General features: G+C 37.4%; 2 protein-coding genes across 4 annotated transcripts in view; both read left to right on the top strand.

Annotated features, from left to right (window-relative positions):
* LOC120769808 overlaps nucleotides 1-21,550 on the top strand; it is a 182,886-nt gene extending 161,336 nt beyond the window's left edge. For both annotated transcript variants that reach the window (XM_040097010.1, XM_040097009.1), the window contains 6 exons: nucleotides 3,650-3,861; nucleotides 9,080-9,206; nucleotides 9,311-9,444; nucleotides 13,494-13,616; nucleotides 13,695-13,878; nucleotides 20,485-21,550. In XM_040097010.1, coding sequence (XP_039952944.1) covers nucleotides 3,650-3,861; nucleotides 9,080-9,206; nucleotides 9,311-9,444; nucleotides 13,494-13,616; nucleotides 13,695-13,878; nucleotides 20,485-20,786 — 1,082 coding nt within the window. In that variant the 3' untranslated portion in view covers nucleotides 20,787-21,550. The remainder of the gene's footprint in view (nucleotides 1-3,649; nucleotides 3,862-9,079; nucleotides 9,207-9,310; nucleotides 9,445-13,493; nucleotides 13,617-13,694; nucleotides 13,879-20,484) is intronic.
* LOC120769806 overlaps nucleotides 21,050-23,086 on the top strand; it is a 271,930-nt gene continuing 269,893 nt past the window's right edge. The window contains exon 1 of one of the 2 annotated variants that reach the window (XM_040097005.1): nucleotides 21,050-21,107. The gene's annotated coding sequence lies outside the window, so the exon portion shown is untranslated. The remainder of the gene's footprint in view (nucleotides 21,108-23,086) is intronic. The other variant, XM_040097006.1, reaches the window with a different exon arrangement.

The following is a 23,086-nucleotide window of genomic DNA, read 5'->3' as shown; positions in this document are numbered from 1 at the left end:
TTGCGCGTAGTGGCCATGCAAAGGGATCCGTGTTCATGAATGTACTTTAAGCGTTGCCTTTGCATTGCTTGGCCTTCACAAGTTCGAAAAGCAATAGCAGAGTTTATAAGTATGTAGTATCTGTTTCAGAATTTTATGGGAAAATATTGAAGTTGCTATAATATGCAAGTTTAAAAATACACTATACACACATACATATGTATGTTAGTACATATATCATATGAAGACAAGCAGCATTCTTTTGTACTGTGAACTCAACAAATTTTGTATTCAAACAAAAAAAAAACATAAGCTTCGGCTGCAACGAAGCCATAATACCCTTCACAGATGCATTTCCTATACTATAAAAAGATTTACAAATTTTTTATCTTGATTGGCATCAGTCAGTTTGTATGGCAGCTAAATGCTAAGTGATCCCATTTGAACGATATTGTCTTGGATAATACTCAGCGCCAACTTCGTGAATATATCGTGTCAAATAAAAAAGTTTTCCATACTATAACTTAATTTGGATCGGTTCGACATTGTTTATTCCGATAAATGGCTAGTTTCTTGGGAAGAAAAAGACGTGTGAAAAATTTCAGATTTAAATACAAGGTGCGTTCCAAAGTAAACAGGACTTTAAAAAAAAAAGAACAAATGGCAAAATCAATTTATCTTATTCAAAATAGACTCGTTCTGCTTCAATACAGCTTTTTGCTTGGTCCAAAAGCATGTCGAACGAGTGTTTTAGCTCGTGCCGGTATGGTTAATGGGTAAAATGTGATTTTTGGTCAAATAATCGGTCACAAGCGTCGATCGAATGTTGGATTCTGAGCAATTTTTGGTCGTCACTAAATTTGTGCGGAACAAACCTTGCACACACCTTTCGTAAGCCCAAATGTTTGGTCAAAATGCGATAAATCGATGTTTTGGAGATGTTCAATTCCATTTCCATGAATTTCAATGACAACTTCGGCTGATTTTTGATGAATTCACGCACAGTCTCGATGGAATTTCCGGTGATCACGTATTTTGATTGGCCCACATGTTGATCATTTATGTCCTCACGACCACTTTGAAAACGTTGAAACCACTCGTGCATTCTGCAAAGGGATAGGCAATCATCGCCAAAAGCTTGTTTCATCAATTGAAACGTTTCGGTAAAAGTTTTACCAATTTTATAACAAAATTTGATGTTGGCACTTTGTTCGAAGCTCATTTTCGCACTGATAACACAAACATACTGACTCTTAAAACGCAATAACTTCACTTCCAATCAATGAACCCACTTTGTAGATATCTCAAAAACTAAAGGACTAGTTCGCATGTATACAGGAAAACGGACATGTTTCAATGAACTCAGCTCATCACGCTGACGATATAGAGTCTCCGTGGTTTCCCTCTGAGCTTTGCAAACCATGGCCTACTTTCCCAATACCTCAAAAGGTACCTTGGGTCATTCACTAAGTACCTTCATTTTTATACTCTCGCAACAAAGTTGCTAAGCATTATAGTTTTGTTCACATAACGGTTGTTTGTAAGTCCTAAAACTAAAAGAGTCAGATATAGGGTTATATACACCAAAGTGATCGGTGTGACGAGTAGAGTTGAAATCCGGATGTCTGTCTGTCTGTCTGTCCGTCCGTCCGTCCGTGCAAGCTGTAACTTGAGTAAAAATTGAGATGTCATGATGAAACTTGGTACACGTATTTCTTAAGTTCGAAGATGGGCAAACTCGGCCAACTGCCACGCCCACAAAATGGCGAAAACCGAAATCGGTACACAACCACGCTTTCTTCCAATATAACGCTAATTTGAATCCCATCTGATGCCTTCTCTGTATAATATATACATTAGGATCCAATGATGATAGCGGAATAAAACTTTACACAAATACGGTATTTGAAAAATATGTAAATGACGGATAATGAAATCTCGATTATCACTTTATCCTTTTTTTGGTGGCTATAGGTCTTTGAAGTGTTTTGATTAGAGCGGGTTCATGCTTTTTAGACCATGATCTCTTGCTTTTTATATTCTTTTAATCATCCCACTTTTCGTCACCAGCAACAATGCTGGTGCAAAATTGATAGAACTATATCTCTGGCGGAAAAATGGCAAAAAGTGGTCGACCAAAATGGTATATATGTATTTGTTTATTTATTTAATACAAAGATATAAATAAAAAAATAAGTTGGAATTTAATTAAAAAATACGAAAAGACTTTTTCGACTACCTATATAATAGTAAAGCAGTTAAGTGTGAAGTTAGCTTGCGAAAAAATAAGACCAGGTGATATCATCAAACGAAATTACTTAGTAAGAGAATAAATCTTAATGATAAAAGTCTTTCCATTTTGAAATGTTTATGATAACGATATACATATGTATGTAATTATGCGTTTCGAGTATGGACCGATTATGCTCATGTCATAGTACATATGTACTTGTATATATGTATTTCTCTCGAAATCTAAAGAAAGCTACTAATAATTTTTATAAACAAAATAAACATTACAAAGAGTTCACACGTTTCACGTTCATTTGATTGCCGCCATTTATTTCACTTTCGCTTTCAGCTCATCTAGGAAGTGAACTACACGCCTATGAACAGGCGATCATCGAGCAAAAGCAAGGCCCTTCCAAATTCCGCTCCAAGTGCTTATCGCTTAGTGGCGCTTCCATTACCATTGTGCGATGTCAGCAATTAGTGGCGTTGGCAGCAACTACGTCAACGATTGGAACTGATTAACAGCGCTCTTTGCTGTACACCCAACGCATGTTTCGGGTTTTCTGCGACGCTAAAGCAGCACCGTCCAATATTTTTGAGCACTCTGATATGTGTATGTACATATGTACATATATATAATATGTATATTATGTGTATATGCCCATATGAGTATATGGATATCGCTGAGGGTATCGCTGTCACGGTACACGATCGTGCATATTTGGCTACGAAGCTTTTTGGTTGACCCACTTCTGAAGCTAAGTTGATTTTCGTTTTTGAAATTCGTCGCTCCAACTTTTGCTGGGCGCCCAAAAGATTTCGATGACGTTTTTGGCGTTCGAAAGTTTTTTGTATGGCGTGTTGTTAATGACGGAGCTGCGTATTTGTTGTTGGCTACGCATGTCGTGTATTTTCGATTTTAAATTTTTTATAAGTTTCAGGAATTTTAAATTTCAAGTTCGGTTGGAGAGCGTAAGGCTTATACCAATAAAAAATAAATACAATTGCCGTCACTTTTTAAATTCTCTCCGCACATGTGCTCTTAATAGAAGTGTACAGTAATCCACAACTTTCACTTGCGCCGGCGTCAAAAGTTTTTTTGTGTGAAATTTTAATTTGTAATGCAATTTCATGTCTCCACCATATAAAGTTGCTGACAATCAATTAATATAATTGAAGTGTCCGCTGCTGCGTTGTGTGTAGCACCACATGTTGCCGCGCATACGTGAAACTGCAGCTAAAAGGCTGGCGCAAAAAATTAATATTCAACTTGGAAAACAATACACGGAAGACAGACGAGCAAAAGCAGCAAAAGCCAAGTACAAAGTTTCTGTTTTTAAGTATTTTTATTACATTTTCCGTTCTTCTGTTCACAAGCTCTTCATCCACTTACTGCCCACTTATGCGATTTTTACTTTTTTGATTCGTTTATTCGCAGACAGCAGCACGGCGCTGAGCAATGTGAGCGTCTCCATACCTTCCGCCGTTAAACGTGGCGATAACGCCATCTTAATCTGCAATTACAACCTGGAATATGAAAATCTATATACAGTTAAATGGTATCGTGGACGACGGGAATTTTATCGCTATACGCCGAAAGAGAATCCAGCGTTGAAGATATTTCCGGCAAGTGGCGGATATTCGGTTGACGTAAGTAAAAAAAAAAAAACACTGCTGCTATTTTATACTTATATTACATACATACTAGTCCATATGTACATACATATGTATATATTTTATATGAGACAATAAATGAAGAAAAACATGGACAATGATCATGGGCTGGTCGAGCATAAAAGTATAGTATATGTACATTAGGGTGCACCTTAGCTATACGGGAGAAAAAAAAATATAGCGTACAGGGCACCACACCCCCCCAAAAGTTGCATTAGAGTATAATATTATGTTCTGCAAAAAATTTTGGCGATTGGATAATGGGAAGACGTGCCGCAACGAGGGTAAAGTGACCATGTTTTACAAATTTTGAATAACATGGTCACTTTACTCCAATCGCCAAAATTTTTTGCAGAACATAATATTATACTCTAATGCAACTTTTGGGGGCGGTGTGATGCCCTGTGCGCTATATTTTTTTTCTCCCGTATAGCTAAGGTGCACCCTAATGTACATACATACATGCCTATAAGCATGTAAGAAGTAATCATGAATGAAATTGTTTATAACCATTGTCACACTTGCTCAACCAGGATGTGGAAAATTAATTTTCTCTCAACTCGCCGTTATGCATATAAAATACCAGGGAAGGTAGAGATCGCCATTAGTGCTAGTAGTGCTAATTTTTTTGTTTTAGTACGTCGTTATATTTATTTCCACTTGTTGGCCTTGAGCGTAGTAATTGCTTTGTTATTGCACTATTTTCGCCCTTTCTTTTCTCAGTTTGCTCACAATTAATTTAGAAATTTCGTAGCAACGGCATTAAGAGTTAAAGTTGAAAATAAGTCAGCATTGTTACAGAAATTCTCATTTTTTTCATTTCTTTCCTCACTCTCACTCACATGCGTCCCTTGTTGCTTGCGTCCAGCCAGTGGCCGTTTCATTAAGAATTTTTAGCGCGTGCCGCAAAATTTCAACTTTAATTACGCTGACACGTCGAAAGGCGGTTTGCGGCTGAGAGTCATGCTGTGAGCGAATATTTCGTTGTTGCAATGGCTTTACCTTAAAATAGCAATTTAATGTTTCACTTTAATTACAGTTTTTAATGTTGTGAGCTGTTTTTCGAAATAGGGAGGGAAGTAACCTTTAAATTTTTATCAGAACTTTCTGATGTGATCGCTTTTGTCAAAATATTTTGATTGAAACTGATAATTAAAAAGCTGTTTTACATTTATTGAGAACACCAGAGAAAATGTTGGCATTGTTGTGAGAGCCGCCAAACGCTCATGATCTCAAAAGACATATTTGAAGGTTAGGATAGGTTGGATAAGTTTAGGTTAAATGGAGGATCCCTCAGCATTGCCTAGACTGTTATCTAAAGCCATTTGTGACGCCAAACGAGTAGACACTGTAATTGGAAATCAGTTCTGTATCTGTCTTAAATGAGTTAAGGTGTTTTATTTCTATTTCGGCTCTGTCACCTAGATGTCTTAGAAGTTTCAATCCTTGATCTCGCAAAAGCGGGGCGTTCGAAGTGTTGCGATGGTTCTACATCATTTTCTTCAAAAACTGATGCAACAGACATCCGGTAAGATTTGTTTCTGCATGAATCTCGATAGGACAATATCCAGTCAGTAAACCTACAACCACTCAAATGTGAACCTTGCTGAAATCGAATTCCTTAGAACTCTCTCAGTTTACCCTGACCCAGAACGGCCTTGAGATGTTATAGCCTACTTCCCACACGTTCTCATTCTGCAGATTTTGAAGCTGAAGTTCCCGTCCTGGTAAGCTTATCAGCATTACAGTTTCCTGTAACACCGCTGGGCCAGGCACCCAAACCAGTCTAATCACAAAGTAACTCGATGCTAGAGATAAGAAGTCTAGGCTTGCTTTCACTAGTTTTGAGCTCACTGTCAGCTAAATCACGGCAAATATTACCGCCCTACTATCGGAGTGGATATTCACCACACTGAAGGAGACTGCGCTCCAGAGTAGTGAGTCTACTGCTACCTTTTTGGCAGCCACCTCCGCTTAGAAGAAGCTGCAGCGGTCAGCAACCCTAAAATAAGAACTGACGGAAAGTTCCTGACAGTGAACTCTTCCAATAACCCTCTGCCTTGAATGTGTACGAGCAGAGAACACATTACCATGGCTACGTTCAGCGATCTGGTAATCCAAATATTTTGGAATGAAATAAAAGTGTGCAAGGATTACAGAGTGCCTAGGCTCTCAGTCATCTAAGTGCCCAGATTCTCTGAGTCTGAGGGCAGCTTTCGCGGCGATACATTTTGCAGTTATGCCCACGGTGCTATAAACCGCAAGACATTTAGTGCTAAAGTTAATGTGGTTCATAATGCATAACAAATACTGACAATGAGAGCAACCTATTAAACACTATCCTATTTTTTCCAGCGCCTTCCACCGAACAAAGTTTCCGTAGAACATTATAGGCTTAACTATGGTTTCACTTTTGGTGAGAACTCTCAACACTGCTACAGTATAGGGCAACCGTTACCTTCCTTGCTCTTTCTTCGTCGTAGGGTTTTCACGAACGCTTCCCGTCAAGGATACTTAACGCACCTTCCATCAGTAAGCGGAACGCATTTTCGACTGAAAAATTCTGAAAATACGTTCCGCCTACTGTTGGAAGATGCATTCCAGGTATTTTGTACTACGTAGTGAATAAAACCAGCTCGTATTGCTAGGATCTATGGAGAGCTCATTTTCAGCAGCCCAGAGCTGACGGTAGTAAGGTACGCCTGAGTTAGCTCATGCACGGCATTCAGGAAAATTTACTCAACCATTAGAGCTATGCCCTATTCCAAGAAGTTTGAAGATGAGATGCTTAAGATTCGATTGAACTACAAACCTAAGCAAAGCTCTATTGACCGCTTTAAGCAGAACGTTGTTGAATGCCTCACCGATATCGAGAAAAGTCCTCACTGCAAATTTCTTGTATCTTATCGTATTCTCGAGTTAGGAGACAAGTGTATGCCAGGCAGTGCCCACTGACCTACCTTTGCAATACTTGCAATTTTTTGGAATACTACCCTTTATGTGCAGATCAAATAGCTTGGGAGACTGTGTTCACACAAGAATTCAGATACACCAGCAAGAAGCATGTGCTGCTAATTTGCAATTTTACGTCCGTCCATTCACTTGCTCCATAGATTAATGCGCTAGACATACATATATGGTACATATGGATACGTTAGTAGTTGCTTGTAGAATCAGTAATTATAAAATATTGCATATGGCGCACATATTTAAATAAATTATTTTATGTGTTTGCATACACATATGTATATTTGTTTGTAGTTCTTTTTTATTCATAAGATGTGTTTTTCTCCATATACTTTCAAACTTTTGTATATATGTACATACATAATTAAAATAAAAGAAATTTATTAATGTCATGCGCAGCGGGTCCAAGCCATGCTTATTGAAAATTCCCTTGTGACTCAAAAATGCACTCCCGGGCAAAATCAAAATACATATACGCGATATGTGTTCCATGGCAAGAACAGCTGTCGCGTATTCTTGGACAGAAATAACATGTACCCTGCAGGAAGACGCTGTGGTTCCAAATTATTTCGGATATAAGCTTTCTTCGATTCGCTAAGTGATACTCTCCAGCGAATTGATCAAACTATACCAGTTATTCAAACAAACGGGCAGCAATCATCTGACGCATCCACAATAGTTTTAAAAGCTCTATTTATTCTTGCAAATCCATTTCATCTCCTTCAAAGTAATCCCCTCCTGCTGCAATACACTTATGCCATTGATTTTTTCAGTCATCATAGTACTTGCCATCAGAGCCATCAGAGCCTTCTTCGATTCAGCTTTTATATCCTCAATTGAGTCGAAACGGTGTCCTGGGTGTGATCTTTTGAGTTTGCTGAGCAACCAGAAGTCACACGGGGCCAAATCAGGCGAATACGGTGGTTGCGGAACAATATTTGGTTTTTTCGGTTTAGCTCGCTTTTAGCACCATATTCGGGTTTTTCGGAATCGTAAGCGTAGATCCAAGTCTCATCTCCAGTTATCAGCGGTTATGCGTTTAATTACGTTTCATTACGTTTCGAGATTTGACTCTTCTCAAGCCCAATTCGTCTTTCAAAATCGCCTGCACCGATCCAAATGATACGCCCAAACTATCAGCAAAGTCTCCAATAGTTAATCGACAATTTTCAAGCACCATTTCTTAGACTTGTTTGACGTGATGTTTATCAGTCTATGTTTTTGGCCGATTTGACACCACATTTTTCTCAACACTCCCACGACCGACTTTGAACTCGTTGTACCACTTGCAAACACTTTTAGAAAACAAAGTTTGATCCCAAAGGCTTTTTGCAACATCCTCAACGCAAGCGATATTTCATTCCGTAAACAACATTTAATCGAACTTCTTTGTTCAATAAATTCAGACAGTAAAAATCGAAGAATTCACTTTTAGACCCTCACAAAACGACGCGTATCTCAAATACTACTGAATATTTGGACTTAGCATACATGTCACTAGCAGTACTATCAACTTATATAAAAAAAATGTACCGATTCGAAAAACACACTAATGTCTTTCCTTTCAATTTGATCACAGTAGTATCTGCATACATTCTCGCACGAATTCAACTCGATAACCTGGATGTGGCTTTTACATATAATTCTATTGCCAGAAGCGATTAGGAAAATTGCGTACTCGTATTAAAGACTGCCATTGTGACCTTTGTCTTTCTCAAACAGATATTGGCAACTCATAGCATTGCGAGTTCTTTTGTTCTAAGTTTCCTACTGGGAATTTTATATATAGAAACAGTTCACAGCAACATCATGCAACATTTGAGTAATTAAGCATTAAATGTGCATACATTTGTTATTTACTTGTATATCGAAATTATTGCAGAAAACATCAATTTCCTGGAATTAATTACAGAGAGACTTATTTCGGTATGCCAGTATTATGGAGTATACTTTCAAAAGCAGTTTCATATATTGTGAATCAATTTTATTGCATGTTTATTTGTATGTAGAATATGAAGAGAAGATTACGCGACATTTTTGATTGGATCTTGTATTCTTTAAATTAGTTGATTTCTCTACTTAACAGTATTGAATATCGAATATGAAAGGGCAAACTAAATTTCTTTGCTGTATAGAAATAAAAAACAAGGAATAAACAATAGAGTATTCATAGTTTATTCTTTAATTGTAGAATTTATATAATTCAGCTTAAATGTATATTTTGCAGATGGCCGAATCGAATGCCACACATGTTTTTATCAGAAATCCCACTTCTGGCAAATATAGCTGCGAGGTTTCAGCCGACGCGCCATCCTTCAACACATTCTTAGTGTCTGGAGAAATGGAAGTTGTAGGTGAGTGCTTATGACATTGAAACCTTTTAAATGAATCATACGACTTTTGTTCTGTAATTATATTTAATTATTGGAAAACATCACTTGTATTCTCTTCTTTGTAGAATTACCCACGCAACGCCCGGTTATAACTGGGATTCATTCTCGTTACCGTCTCGGTGATGTCATTAATGGCAACTGCTCTTCCGACTTTTCAAAGCCGGCAGCGAATTTATCTTGGTGGATCAATGACTTGCAGGTAGGTATATGCTTTTGTTGATTTGTGTCTTTAAGCTTTTCTCAAAAGAACTTATGGAGCGGCGAGTTTTTATATTCTGAGCAGGATATATCAAGTTTGCACAAAGTCTCAAACACCCAAAAGGAAATAATAATGATCAGCATGACTAGCTGAATCGATCTAGTTATGGCCGTTGGTTCATCGGAATGCATGAGTATATGGGCTAACTAGTCCCTCAGGGCTTGAGATATTATTTTGAAATTTGGCACACGTATTTTTCTCTCCAAGAAGCTGCTGATTTGTCGGAACCGCTGATATGGGACCACTATATCATATGGTTACCATACAAACTGAACTATCGGAATCAAGTGCTTGCATGGATAACTTTTTCATTTGAAGAGAAATACTTAGAAATTGTCACAGATTATTGCAAATAACGAAATTTAATGAATTTTGGTTGACTACTTTTTGCCATTTTTATGCTAGAAAATTTATTCCATCAGTGTAAAATTTTTCTGGTTTCATGGCTAAAAACTGCGACAAGTAATTTTCACAGGCTTCTCTTCGGGCCAACTTTACTCCATTAAGGGAGTTCTGCATTGTCGAAACCAAATGGTAGTCCGACGGTGCAAGGTCAGGGCTATATGGTGGATGCATCGAAACTTCCCAGTCAAGCTCTCTTAGTTTTTGCCGAGTTATCAAAAATGTGTGTGGTCTAGAGTTGTCCTGTTCTGTTGATCAGTTCTGGCGGTTTTTTGTTTTGATTGCTTGCTTCAATCTGAGCTTCACCACGCTTGGAACTTGATCTTATTCGCACATCATTGTCGCATTTGATCCACTTTTCGTCTCCTGTTACCATTCGCTTCAGAATGGATGAAAGATGTTAATTCGGTCCTTTAAATTTTTCGAAGCAAATTCTTGTGGTACCCAGACATCGAGTTCGTTTTGTAGCCAGCCTTTTTTAAATGATTCAAAACCGTTTTATGATGGATTTAGTTCCTAATTCCATAATTTCATCAACTTTTTCAACGATAGATCGACCAGAACGGAAGCGAAGGAACCATTGTTGTGCTGCAGGAATTGATACACCATCGACTCCGTAAACTCAACAAATTTCTTTAGTGGCTTGCATGGCATTCTTCCCTTTTTTTCCAAAAATTTCAAGATATAACGCATTTTTCCATTATTTTCAGTAACAGCTTTTTTGTTTAAATTAAGCTTAAAATCTCACCTTTCCAACACTTTACAAGATGGCACAATGTGGTATCCAGTTTTTTCTTGTATTGAAGATATTAGCAAATAGTGTCGAAATAGGTTATCGGAAATATTATTTACATAGATATTTATTAATTTAGTGACATTAAAATTGACTCAATTCGGTAACATATTTTTCTCAGCACATTTGCATATTCATAATGCTTGATGTGTGACATTCAATTGCTTCGATATTACTGCACTTTTTGCACCTTGTTTGCTGCTGATGCTGCCGCTGCTACACATTTTCATTAAAGTGTCGCATAAATCAAATCAGAGACGAAAAAATTATGATTTTGCTGCACTCATGCCATACATACCCCGCGGCTTCCGCTTTCTTCTTACTCAGCACCATTCGCAGTTGGGCTCAGCGACCCTCAGCTAGTTGGCAGTATAGCGGCATTGAAAGAGCTTAGAGCCAATCAAATTTCACTTGGCATGCTTGTAACGACACTCAACGGACGATAGCAGCGCTGAAGGACATTTTGGTGGAAGAGAGCAAACTCCAAAAAATATTCTTAATGAATGTTCCACTTACCGATTGCTTCCAAATAGCAGCTCACTTCCACTCCTTGAGCAACTACAGCCCGTAAATTGCAGCGAATGTCCAAAAAAATTCAATTTGAAATCAATATTGGCTAAAAGTCATTTTGCCGAAATGGACAGCAACTGCCAGCCAACTACTAACAGCATTCCAAACGTCAAACAAATCTAGTGCAACAACAACAATACGAGTAAAAATGCAAAAGTAAAACAGCAAAACCTTGAAATATGTTGCTAAACCCCGAAATGTACAACACAAAACGAATAGAAATAAAGTGAGGAAAATACCAAAACTCTCCGAACAGATTTATGAAATGTCGAAGAAAATGAAATGCCAGCATAGCCGCAAGCCGTGCTCGCTATGCGGGCGAAGCAGTGGGCTGTAAGCGTGTCGCCTTAGATCTCGGCTATGGTGTCAACGCGCCGAAAGTGACATATGCTTGCAGTCCTGCCAACGCTGCTCGGTTGCCGTTGGCGTGTTACCCTAAACACACCTACATCATTTCAACTAACTTTACCGCAAGACATTACGCTTTTTTATTTCAGTTTTCTCTGGCTTTCCAAATTTCCTCCAACATTTTTGCTTTGTTTCTGGCGAATTTTTCATTTAATAGAGAGACGTATGTAGTTGTTTTTCGGTAAATAAAGAACTCTGTTTTTGCAAGCGTGACTTTGATACCTCCCAGGGCTATTTCACCTCGAACAATTTAAAATTTATTAAAAATCATGATTTGCGCTTTGACATTCACTTGCCACATGCGGGTATAAAAACACATAAATACTTTGCTCTAGTTTGGAAATAAGCTGTAAGGAGGAGGGCTGTGCTGGCGCTTCGCCATTATTTAAAGCTTGAAATTTTCACCAAATTAAAGATTTTTGCGTAATTTATTTGACCTAAAACAATATTAGCCACTGGCGTCGGCAAAAAGCAGAAATTTATATGTGCGAATGAAACGCCGTGCGGCAACCGGCAAGCTTCATACTAATGCTGTGCAGTGAAATGAAATGAAAGTTTATTGATTTATGCATTTGTTGGCAAACTCAAATTGAAAATTTCAGCTTTTACTGCGTCAACGCCACAAATTTTTTATTATTGCAATTTTTTCTCAAAACTACTTCAACTAAATTATTTTTTTGTGAACCACACTTGAGCGAAGCGGAAGTTGCACTCGAACGCTCAGTGGTGGCGGCAACTTGTAATGCAGGTACCTGTAGCCACTTGAGCGCTGATTGCGATTTCTGTTTTCACTTCCGTGTTACGGCGCCAACGCCAGCGCCACCGCTATCGCCAACTCTGGCTAACTGCGTATGCGGTAGCCACCGCTCGCTCTGCCGCCAGTGCGACAACTCTTGACAAACTTTTCTGCGTCTACCAAAGAAAATCTGTAGTTTCACTAGACATACACACACAAACCCACCTTTATAGCCTCGGTGACTTCACTTGCTGCGCATACGCACACATTCGTAGCACAGTTCGTACTGCACACATATGCATATACGCACGCACATACATATTTAAGAGTACAATAGTTTGCGTAGTGAATGCAGAAATTCTCAACTTTACGACTTTGCTCGCAAATCAACAGAAAATTCGTTCATTTCTGGTTTTTTATTAGAATTCCTCGCTTTTTTGTGACTTTGCCAAGTGTCACTTGCTCACAAACACGCACAAGCAAGCTGACTTGAACACCAACACACACACACACACACACACGCACACATAAAAACACACTTCGAGTCTGCTCGTATAAATGCGGGTTCATGCAGGCGTTTGCATGATCGTGTTGAGTTGTCGAGTAGTCGAAATTACATCGCATTAGGTGGGCGTCATTCTTTCGGAACTAAGCTGCGAATAAATGGGTGGAAATTACATAACCTGCCAGGTCGTATATGTGACAAAGTTGTTTTTGAGTAGCGCGTTTGCAGTAGATGTGCTTGATTTAAAGCTGCATCGGGTGTAAAATTTGTGTTGTAACTTCCCTCAGCCGAAACGCTTTCACATTTTAAGAGCAAACTATTGAAGTCGAAGCCTTTTTCGGAACTGCATATGAATGTATTTGCTATCTCGACAGCGTTGGAATTATTTTTTAAGAAATCTAAACAATAAACTCAGTTATTATTTTATATCTAGAACTTTTTATTTCTATTTATATAAATAAAAATAAAAAAAAAATAAGTTGAAGTTTGATTAAAAATACCAAAAGACTATTTCGAGTAACCAATATATTGGTTATTTATTTATATAGTATATTTTTTTATAATATATTTTCAAGCCTCCACCAGATTCTGTTCGCACATTTGGCATTCAACGTCATTTTTCGGAGAATTTGGAATCTGCGATAGTGGAAATTAACATTGTTGCTGAACTGCATCATTTCATCAAGGGTCGCTTAAAGGTATTGCTGGCACATGCCTCAAAAATACTGTTTGTAATAAATTACAATTTTTTTATATTTCTGCTCTGATCTTTGCAGCTGAAGTGCTCCGCTCGTATCTACGATATTTATGTGCAAGAGGCTGAGAAGCTTATCGAGGAAGATCGTCCGCGCATATTGGCTTCAGGCCGTTCGCCAGAGCTGAATATGTATCCATTTGATCATTTATCGGATACGGAAGGTTTCGATGAACATAACGAACTGTACTTAACACATTATAATAGTAAGTAAAATAATAATGATTTCTTGCAATTCGGGAGTTATTTAAAGTACTGTTTAAGCTCGATTGACAAGAAATTAAAAAAAAACTGAAAAAATATGCTAAATATCTTCGAATGTTTCTGTTATTGAAAAACGTTACATTTATATGTTTCTTTCGCGGCATACTATATACCGAATAACGGGTGATTTTCGTGAGGCCAGGAACGATCCCACTTCGACTGCTCTAGAAGCTAGTCCGTTATGAATCTTAAGAACGGATCAAAACGACCTTCGTAAATCTAAAAAAAAACTGTGAAAGTTTGTTAAATCTCTTCCTATGGTCTTTAGTCGAAAACCTGTAAATTTATCCAGCGCCAAGTGCCCGAAAGCAGGCTAGCTTTTTTTTTTTGCAAACTCATCGGCTTTCTAGTTCCCTATTTCGCTGTGACCAGGTACCCAAAGAAGTTTAGTATAGAAGAAAATTGATGCTACAGCTAGTGTGGTCATGCTTTCCTTGACCAACTTTGAGCTCATTGTCAGCGATCTCAATGCCAGGGTTTGTTCGGAAAGTAATAGGACATCTTTTGCATCGGGTTTTGCCATATCTAGGCTATAGGGGGTCTGCGGAAGCGTTGGGATGCCGGCCTTGGTTAGGTAGCTGTTCACAAGAATGACGGTGTGAGCCGGGGCGTTGTCGTGATGCAACTTCTAATCGGCTGCGATGCCTTGTCGGACCCGATTGACCCTTCATTTGAGTCTCTTTAGGACTTCGACGTAAAACTTGGCGTTGACGGTTTGTCCAGGAGAGACAAATTCATGGTGGATGATGCCTTTGATGTTAAAAAAGACAATAAGCATCGTTTTCACTTTGGTTTTGCAGGTCGCAGGTCTCTCAGCACGGTCTTCATTAGCGACCTCTTCGCGTCCCTCCAAAAAGGCCTGGTGCCACCGAAACAACATCAATAGCTGCAACTTAGCACAATCAACTTTTGTCTCTCGATAGAATACTCCCCCTCGAACCTTCCCCTTGAGCTTCGATCCATTCGTGAAAAGCTCATTATGTCTCCAACGATTTCGCCCCATTCATATACCTCTCAGAGGTATAAGCTCCGCGGTGCAGTGGTTCAAGTTATCAGCGATTCAATCTAAGTGCGAAGGATTTTAAAATGTCCCACTCTGGGCTCCTTAATGTGTTCGACTTTCCAGAATCTGACGGCAATCATCGCAGCGATGCCAATGTTAAAGATGTGATGTATATAAAATAACAATAAAATATATTTACGAACAGTTTTACAGCTATGAATTTATATATGTACTCACGTTCATCTCTATTAATGACCATTTATACCTACGATGGGGAGTTGTCTAGCAAAAAGCGTTGTCAGGTTTCTCCAAATACAGAAATTTCCGGACCTATTTAAATGGCTACAATAATTCAAAGTACAAAGCAATTTCCTTTGTCATAAAAATTTTCCAGCATATTTTGATCGAATATTAACGCGATTTTGCCATCGACAAACCCATTACAAGTACACAACTGACTATCTTTCTGCTAGTGTGCAAACAAAACAACCGTTGGCATCTGCCAATTTATGTATATACATTTTGAAAATCATTCATTGCGAAAATGCATAAAACTATGCGTAAACAAGACTAATGAGTCGAAAGGATACAAGTGGAGACTGGCTAAATTCGAAAGAGTGCTGAGAGGTGCTGCGGGCAAAATGTTGTGGTAGTAAATTTGTATAAAATATATATTGGAGTAACAAGGGAAATAAGGGTACTTAGTTGTACATCGGAGAAATAGAAGGAAGAAAAATGGCAGGATGTGTTGGCCGATGAGCGAAAGCAAATGCTGCTTTTGTTTCTAATGCTCGTATTGTGCTGTGGACAAGCTTTCGTTACAGCTGCACTTGTTGTTGTTGTTGTTGTGGTTATTGCCGGTAGAGGATATGAGACATTAAAAATCATCTTGATTAATAACCCAACGTTAGTCAAGCATAATATTGTCTAAATGAACGCAAATGCGCAAACATTCGATTGCCACGAATGGCCATGCAGCAACTATGTATTATTAGCTGGTCTGTGTGGCAGTTGCTGTTGCTGCGGAGAAGGAAGTTGGAGTCCATGTATACAAACAACATAATGATACGTAAAATGATGTTTAATAGACAAAAGGCAGTCGAGCTTTAGCAGCGGCGAAAATCAGTACAAAAGAAACAAATGACTGCTGATGAGGAATGTTATCGGTGCGGCAGCCGTTGAAAGTGTGAGGAGTTAGCAAATATGAAACGTTTGAATGGCGATTTCACATTCATACATATACTTGTTTAAATAACTTTATGTAGTCCCGTAGTCCCTATAGGAAAAACCTGAAACCTGCGGAACTTACCGAAATTCTTCTGCTAAAGTGGGACAATTTGGCAAGTTGTTGCTATTTAAACGTGAAATAGAAGTGTTCTTCAACTTTTACTACAGAACGTGACAATATTGTTCAAGACGGTACAAAACAGCTTTGCGGCGGCTTAAGAGCAATGCCACAGAGGCCGATAGATTGGCGGCTGAACTGATTAAAGCCGGCGTCCAGGAGCTGGAAAGCGCAAGTTTTAGCTGCTTAGCATGATTTGATCGGATGAATACATGCCCAATGATTGGAATATGAGTGTTTTCTGTTCTATCCAAACGAAGGGAGATCCCATTGTCTACGCTAATTATCGCGGGATCAGCCTTCTTAACATTGCTGATGAGGTTTTATCGTCAGCGCTGTATGAAAGACTTAATTCTATTGTAAATAAACTGATTAGACCTATCAGTGCGCCTTTAGGTGTAGTAAATTCACCATAGACCAGATTTTTAAATTACATCAAGTCCTGAAGAAGATCCTTGACAGACAAGTAGACACCCATTACCTTTTTGTCCGTTTCAAAGCCGCTGTAGACAGCCAGTGATGCCATTTCTAAGTTTGGTATGCCGGCGAAATTCATACGGTTATGCAAAATGACGTTGAGCACAACCATCAGCTCCGTCAAAATCGGGAAAGACCTTACCGAGTCGTTCGAAATTGGGCGAGGTTTCAAATAGAGTGATTCCCGTTCGACTTTGTTGTGAGCGATGAATATCGCAGAAAATTGAACCACGAATTTTATGAACTCCACGGCGACATGGAAATAGTTAAAAGTATGGAAATCTAAAGATTGCGCTGGGTTGGCCATGACGTTCGCTTGAAAAATGTTGCTTTAGCGAAAAGCTCCTTCAATACCAGACCAAAGAGTGGACAACGGCTGCAAGATAAAGAGATTCCGGCCTTCTCCGTGGATGAAACCTAAAAAAAGACTGCTAAAAGATGTTGTCCGTAAAATGCCTTATGGTCAAAAAAATTATAATCAAAAACTGACGAAATGACGGTATTTAAAAAATTAAATTTTTCCAAAATTTTCGTAATTTTTGGCATTTGAAAATTGGAGCTTTTATCTGAATTAAATTAATTTGATTTTGAGAAAAACGCGTTTACATATGAACTGATTGAACTGAGCGCTATATTTCATATATAATTTTAAAATTTTAGTACTAAAAATAATAAAATATCGAAATGTGAAAAAATATTTATTTTTTGCACAGTAGGTTTGTCCCCTAAAGTCTCCAAGCAGTGCAATTTCCTGCAGGGCGTACACACCTAGTGATATTGGCTAGAGTACACTCTGGCTATCAATCTTCAAAGCTATTACTATACCCAAATGCAATAAAAATACGAATTTGCTCTTATGTACACATATATTTATAAGCTCACTCGCTTGCATATACATATATACATACGTACTATTTGCATAGTATCTGCTAGATTAAAGCCGCTCATCCCGCCGGCATCATGCCATTCACGAAGAGGAAAGAAGCAAATCCCATAAAATCTTTTGCCTGATTGTTTTTTAACTGACACGCAACGCTCAGGAATATGAATAGAACCATGGCTTCAACATATATATGTATATGTATACATATGTACGTATATATGGTACAATACTTACCGTTTTCTGTTTTGCGAATTAAAGGAGATATTCAGAATGCGAACACCATTACATTGATTAAGTGCCAAGCATTAAATCAAAGTTAGTGAAAAATTTGCTAAAGCACAATTGAATGGCGGTCGCCAAATGGTGTATACAGACGGAGATGAAGATCAAACCGAAGAACGAAGCGGAGGAAATAAGTGAAAACGTGAAACAAGTGTGTGCCTTACACTGAGCAAATTTTCGCAAGTTAATGAGAATTAAAGAAATCTTTTAATTTTGACGTTAAATTCTAAATCTTTAATCACATAAACATACATTCAAGCTAATTGGTTAAATTCAAACAAAATTATCGGTAAATTTTCCGTAATGTTTGAGGTTGAATTTAAAACTAATTATTGCCGAAATTTCGAAATTTCCGATTTCCGATAAGAAATTAAGTCGCATATCCGGCAGTGTATTAAAACCGCTATGTGTACCATACGCTAATAAAGAGTATTAGCTTCTGCTGCAGAAATCGAATTCCCGACTTACATACATAAGTCATGGAAACCACCAATCTTTGTAATTAAGAAGTGCATACTCGTACACATGTACAATTGTAGAAGTAATACCGTTAAAAGTATGTATGTATGTACATATATACGTATGTATATGTATATCACATATATGTATATATGTTACGTACATTTATATCGTTGCGAATGGTTAAGTTAGTTCAGCATTAAATGATTAACGCTGAGCTTTCGCAATTAATTCAAAGATTAATACCACCAAGGGGAGTCATTTCGCCTCTTGGTACATGACGCCATATACACACACTTACACAAGGGCGGCAACTATGTTATGTACAAGTACATATGTACATATATGGTATACATATGGCGGCATAATCGTATTACCAGTCGCAACTAACCGAAAGCTTGAGTTATTGATGCGAATGTACAAGCACTTCCAGTTATATTATTAACACCTACAAGCTATAGAACTCGAACTCGATGCATAGCAGGAAATTGGAAGTGATGGGGATTGGAATGACAAGCAATGGCGAATATGCAAAATGAAAACTCAAATTCTTCAATGTTCCGATTTTCAGCGCATGATTTTATCAACTCGCATTGCCCATTTTTAGTTTTGGTCACAGTACAGGGTGTAGAGCTGTAGAGAACTTATTCGAAAATTTTATATCCTGCACAGGGTATATTAAGTTTTTCACGATGTTTGAAATGTCGGAGATTTTATAATATATTGATCTTTTCGTATTTCTACTTTCACACTTCAACTTATTTTTTTATTTTTATAATGAACTTAAATGAAGCAAATATGTACTGTTTTGGTCGACCACTTTTTACAATTTTTCTGCTAGAGACATTATTCCATAATTTAAAACTTTTCTTGTTTCTCAGCGAAAAATTGCGACAAGTAATTATCACAGGCTTCTCTTGAAGCCAACTTTACTCTACTAAGAGAGTTCTGCATTTACCGAAACTAATGGTAGTCCAATTGTGCAAGGTCAGGACTATATGGTGGGTGCATCAAAACTTTCCATCCAAGCTCTCCCAGTTTTTAAGGAGTCAACAAAAGATATGTGTGGTCTAGTGTTGTCCGGGTCGGTTGATCAGTGCTGGCCGTTTTTTCCAATTGCTTACTTCAATTGTTGACAGTAAAATGTAGAATCAATCGTTAAACTATTCTGGAGCAGCTCATAGTGGATGGTTCCTTTCCAATCTCACCAAGCACTCGGCATAATCTTTCGAAGCGTCCATCCTGACTTCACGACCCTTTGTTGAGCTTTACCACGCTTGTACCATGATCATTTTCACGTATTGTCCGATTTGATACACTTTTCGTCTTCTGTTACCACTCGCTTCAGAAATGGTTCGATTTCATTTCGTTTTAGCAAAGAATCGCAGAAGTGGAACTGCTCCTTTGTCGGAACCGCCGATATCTGCTCATTATGGCTGTATATAGCTATCTTACAGACTGAACCATCGGAATCGAGTGCTTTTAGGACGAGATAACTTCAAGAAACTTGGCACGGACTAAGGCTTAAGCCAACGAAGCAATATCCTATGATATAGTTCAGACTATAGCATATAGTTGCCATACAAACTGACCGATCAAAGTTCTTATAGCTATTGAACCACTTAAAATCCACCTCACTGATTATAATGTATAATCAAAATCTGGTGCAGCTAACTGCGATTTAAGAAAAAAGTATAGGGTAGTCGAAAAAGTTTTTTCGTATTTCTAATCAAACTTCAACTTATTTTTGTTTATATTTCTTCTTCTTTTTAATTGGCGTAGACACCGCTTACGCGATAATAGCCGAGTTAACAACAGCGCGCCAGTCGTTTCTTCTTTTCGCTACGTGGCGCCAATTGGATATTCCAAGCGTAGCCAGGTCCTGTTTATATTTACTAATAAATAATTAAAGAAGTATGTACCATTTCGGTCTACCATTTTTAGCCTTTTTCCTTTAAATGAATCTTTAAATCTTCGAAAAAAATACGAAAAGACTTTTTCGACTAATCAATATTTAGCAAACTTTTCAAATAATTGCTATAAATTTTATAATACAAAATATTAAAAATTTACATTTATTTAATGTTCTCTCTTTTTAGATCACGCACCAGCAGTAACGAGAAGAACGAAGGTGCCATTAGAGTCACAGCTTCTCAAAGTGGCCATTACCTTTCTGCTCATGGCCGCAATCAATAGTCTTTTCAAGCCCACAATAGAAGCAATTGCTCAAGTAGCAGAAGGAACTCACTTGCAGATTCAGAGAAAAAGTAACGAAATCGCCACCGAAAAACGAATTATTTTACAGCAATTCCAGAAGTGTTATGCAGTAATTAATTTAAAAGCGAAGTGTGTCAAAGAGTGTGAACCGACTGCCCGACGTGTGCCGTTTGAAATGCGGTGATAAGTTACAGTAAAATCATGAAAATCATTGGTTACAAATACACATAAGAATCGATAAAAAATATTTAAAAAAATGAAACAGTATAAAGGATTATAAATAATATAAGAACAGATTATGATAAGCTAAATAAACAAAGATATAAAAAACGTGTTTAAAGTGAGCAGTTCATTGTCATCATCATACATCAGCATACATACATACATACATATTTGTCAAGTAATACCATGCATAGCCATACCCAAAAACTGAAATTGAAATTAAGCGGACGTTAAGGGAGATCATTAAGAATAGTGAAACAAACGCTTAGCTAAGAATTGTACTGTAAGTAGAACTTTACTTTTTATTTTTTATTTTTTTATTCTTCACTTGTATCTAAGATTTATTTTCATATAGTTTTTTGTCGTATTTTTTCTTTTTATTTGTAGTATTACCGCCATTTCTTCTCAATTAGATGAACTGTTTTTTCGATAATGCGTTGATACTTACAATTTTTTTTATCTTGTTGGTTTATGGTTCTCAACAATGTTGTCTTATTATTTCTTTAAAGTGATTTTCTTTAATAAGACCCCACACCCTTTAAATTTTATGCATCCTCCATTTTATCTTTTCTTTTTTTTTTTTTATTTTTTCCCTGAAATATTACTTTTTTTTTACTTCAAATAATTCCAATTAAGATATTTAATTATTTCTAAGCAATAGTTGTTATAAGTGAAAGTAATGTAATATTTAAACAAATTGATAAAATAAACAATGTTTTCGTTTCACTTACAGTCTTTAAAATAAGCTTTAGTCGGTAATATAATATTATAGGTAGATCAGTGTATATAGGTTTTGAAATATTATAATAAGATGAAAACCATCAGAAATGAAAGATAAAATAATAAATATTAAAGGAAAAATACTTTACCGACGATATGTGGTCGGAAAAAGAAAGGAGATAGGCGCGATAGAGTTTTCATGGTTATAAACGGTAAAGATCGATTCCGGCAAAATTACGAGCCCTACGGAAAAAAGTTGTATGCCAATGTTGTAGGTAATGAAAAGATCTATCTTCTTATCTCTTGTATATAAACTTTTTTCATAACCTTAAAATTTATAAGAAAAATACCAAGTTTTTGGGATTTTTATTTTTATCTTTTACAAAAAAACTTATTTCTTTCGAGATATATAACCGCGGTCAAATTCTTAATAGTGTGAAACCGTAAATGAGAAACTGTTAATAAAGTATACGATGTCGCCTTTATAAAAGAAATATTTTAAACCACAAAAGCTCTAACAGTAAGTAAAACAAATCACAAAAAAAAAAATCATTGCTTAACTAATTTCAATGAGTTATAAATACATCGAAAAAATGTATGAGGAATTCCGGCAGTCAACAACTTAGTAGCGTAACCAATTGAGCACAAAATTTCGACAAAAAGGTATTAAATACTTTTTTGATTTTTTTTCAAATTAGATATTGTCTTTTTAGGAAATTAGTATTTAGTTACATAACCTTTATTTCTTTGTATTGCTGGTTGTGGCTTTGAGTCAACAAGTTTTTAACATCTTCCGATGGGAAGAGACTCCGACGGGTTCTTCACAGCCTCCCATAGTTGCGTGGTTGATGTCGGCTTATATCGAGCTACTGTCTCCTTGACATCAGTTCACCAATTTTCAATAGGGTTGGTGTCTGTGGACAGTGGCGACCATTCCATTACCACGATTTTCCTTTCCTCAAACCATCTTTTAGAAACTTTACTTGTGTGTTTGGGATTTTTGTCCTCCTCCTGTTGTCCTCGTCCAAACAAGCGGCATTTCTTCAACGGCAAGCATTGCCAAGAAAAGCATGCCCAAACCATGATACTCGCACCTCCATGTTTTACTCTTTTTGTTGTATATTATGGCTGGTACTCGGTATTGGGTGCAGGTCTTACATATTGGCGCCTTATCCCTTTCCGCCATACTTAATAATCTTTGGTTCCTCCGCCCATAGAATGTTCTGCCATTTTGTCGAAGACCAATTTAAATGTTCTTTAGCGAATCGAAGTTTTTTTTCAACATGCTCAAACGTCAGCGTACAGTTTCAATACTTGCAGATGCATTAAAGGCATCTTTTATCTCGATAGCAGCCGCAAATGGAAACTGCGTTCAGTATCTGACAATGGAATGACTTCTCTTACTGACATTGCTGGCTTCGTTCCACGTTTTTTATTACTCGGTTGGTACCTAATACCGTTACGTACCAATAATATTGGACTTCGACATAAGTTTTTGCCTCATAAATCAATATTTTTATCAGGACGAGCTTCTCGGGCGTG

The sequence above is a fragment of the Bactrocera tryoni genome, chromosome 2, assembly GCF_016617805.1.
Source record: "Bactrocera tryoni isolate S06 chromosome 2, CSIRO_BtryS06_freeze2, whole genome shotgun sequence".
NCBI lineage: Eukaryota > Metazoa > Arthropoda > Insecta > Diptera > Tephritidae > Bactrocera > Bactrocera tryoni.
Note: the sequence above shows the minus strand (reverse complement) of the source record. Positions and strands in the feature narration are given on the sequence as shown.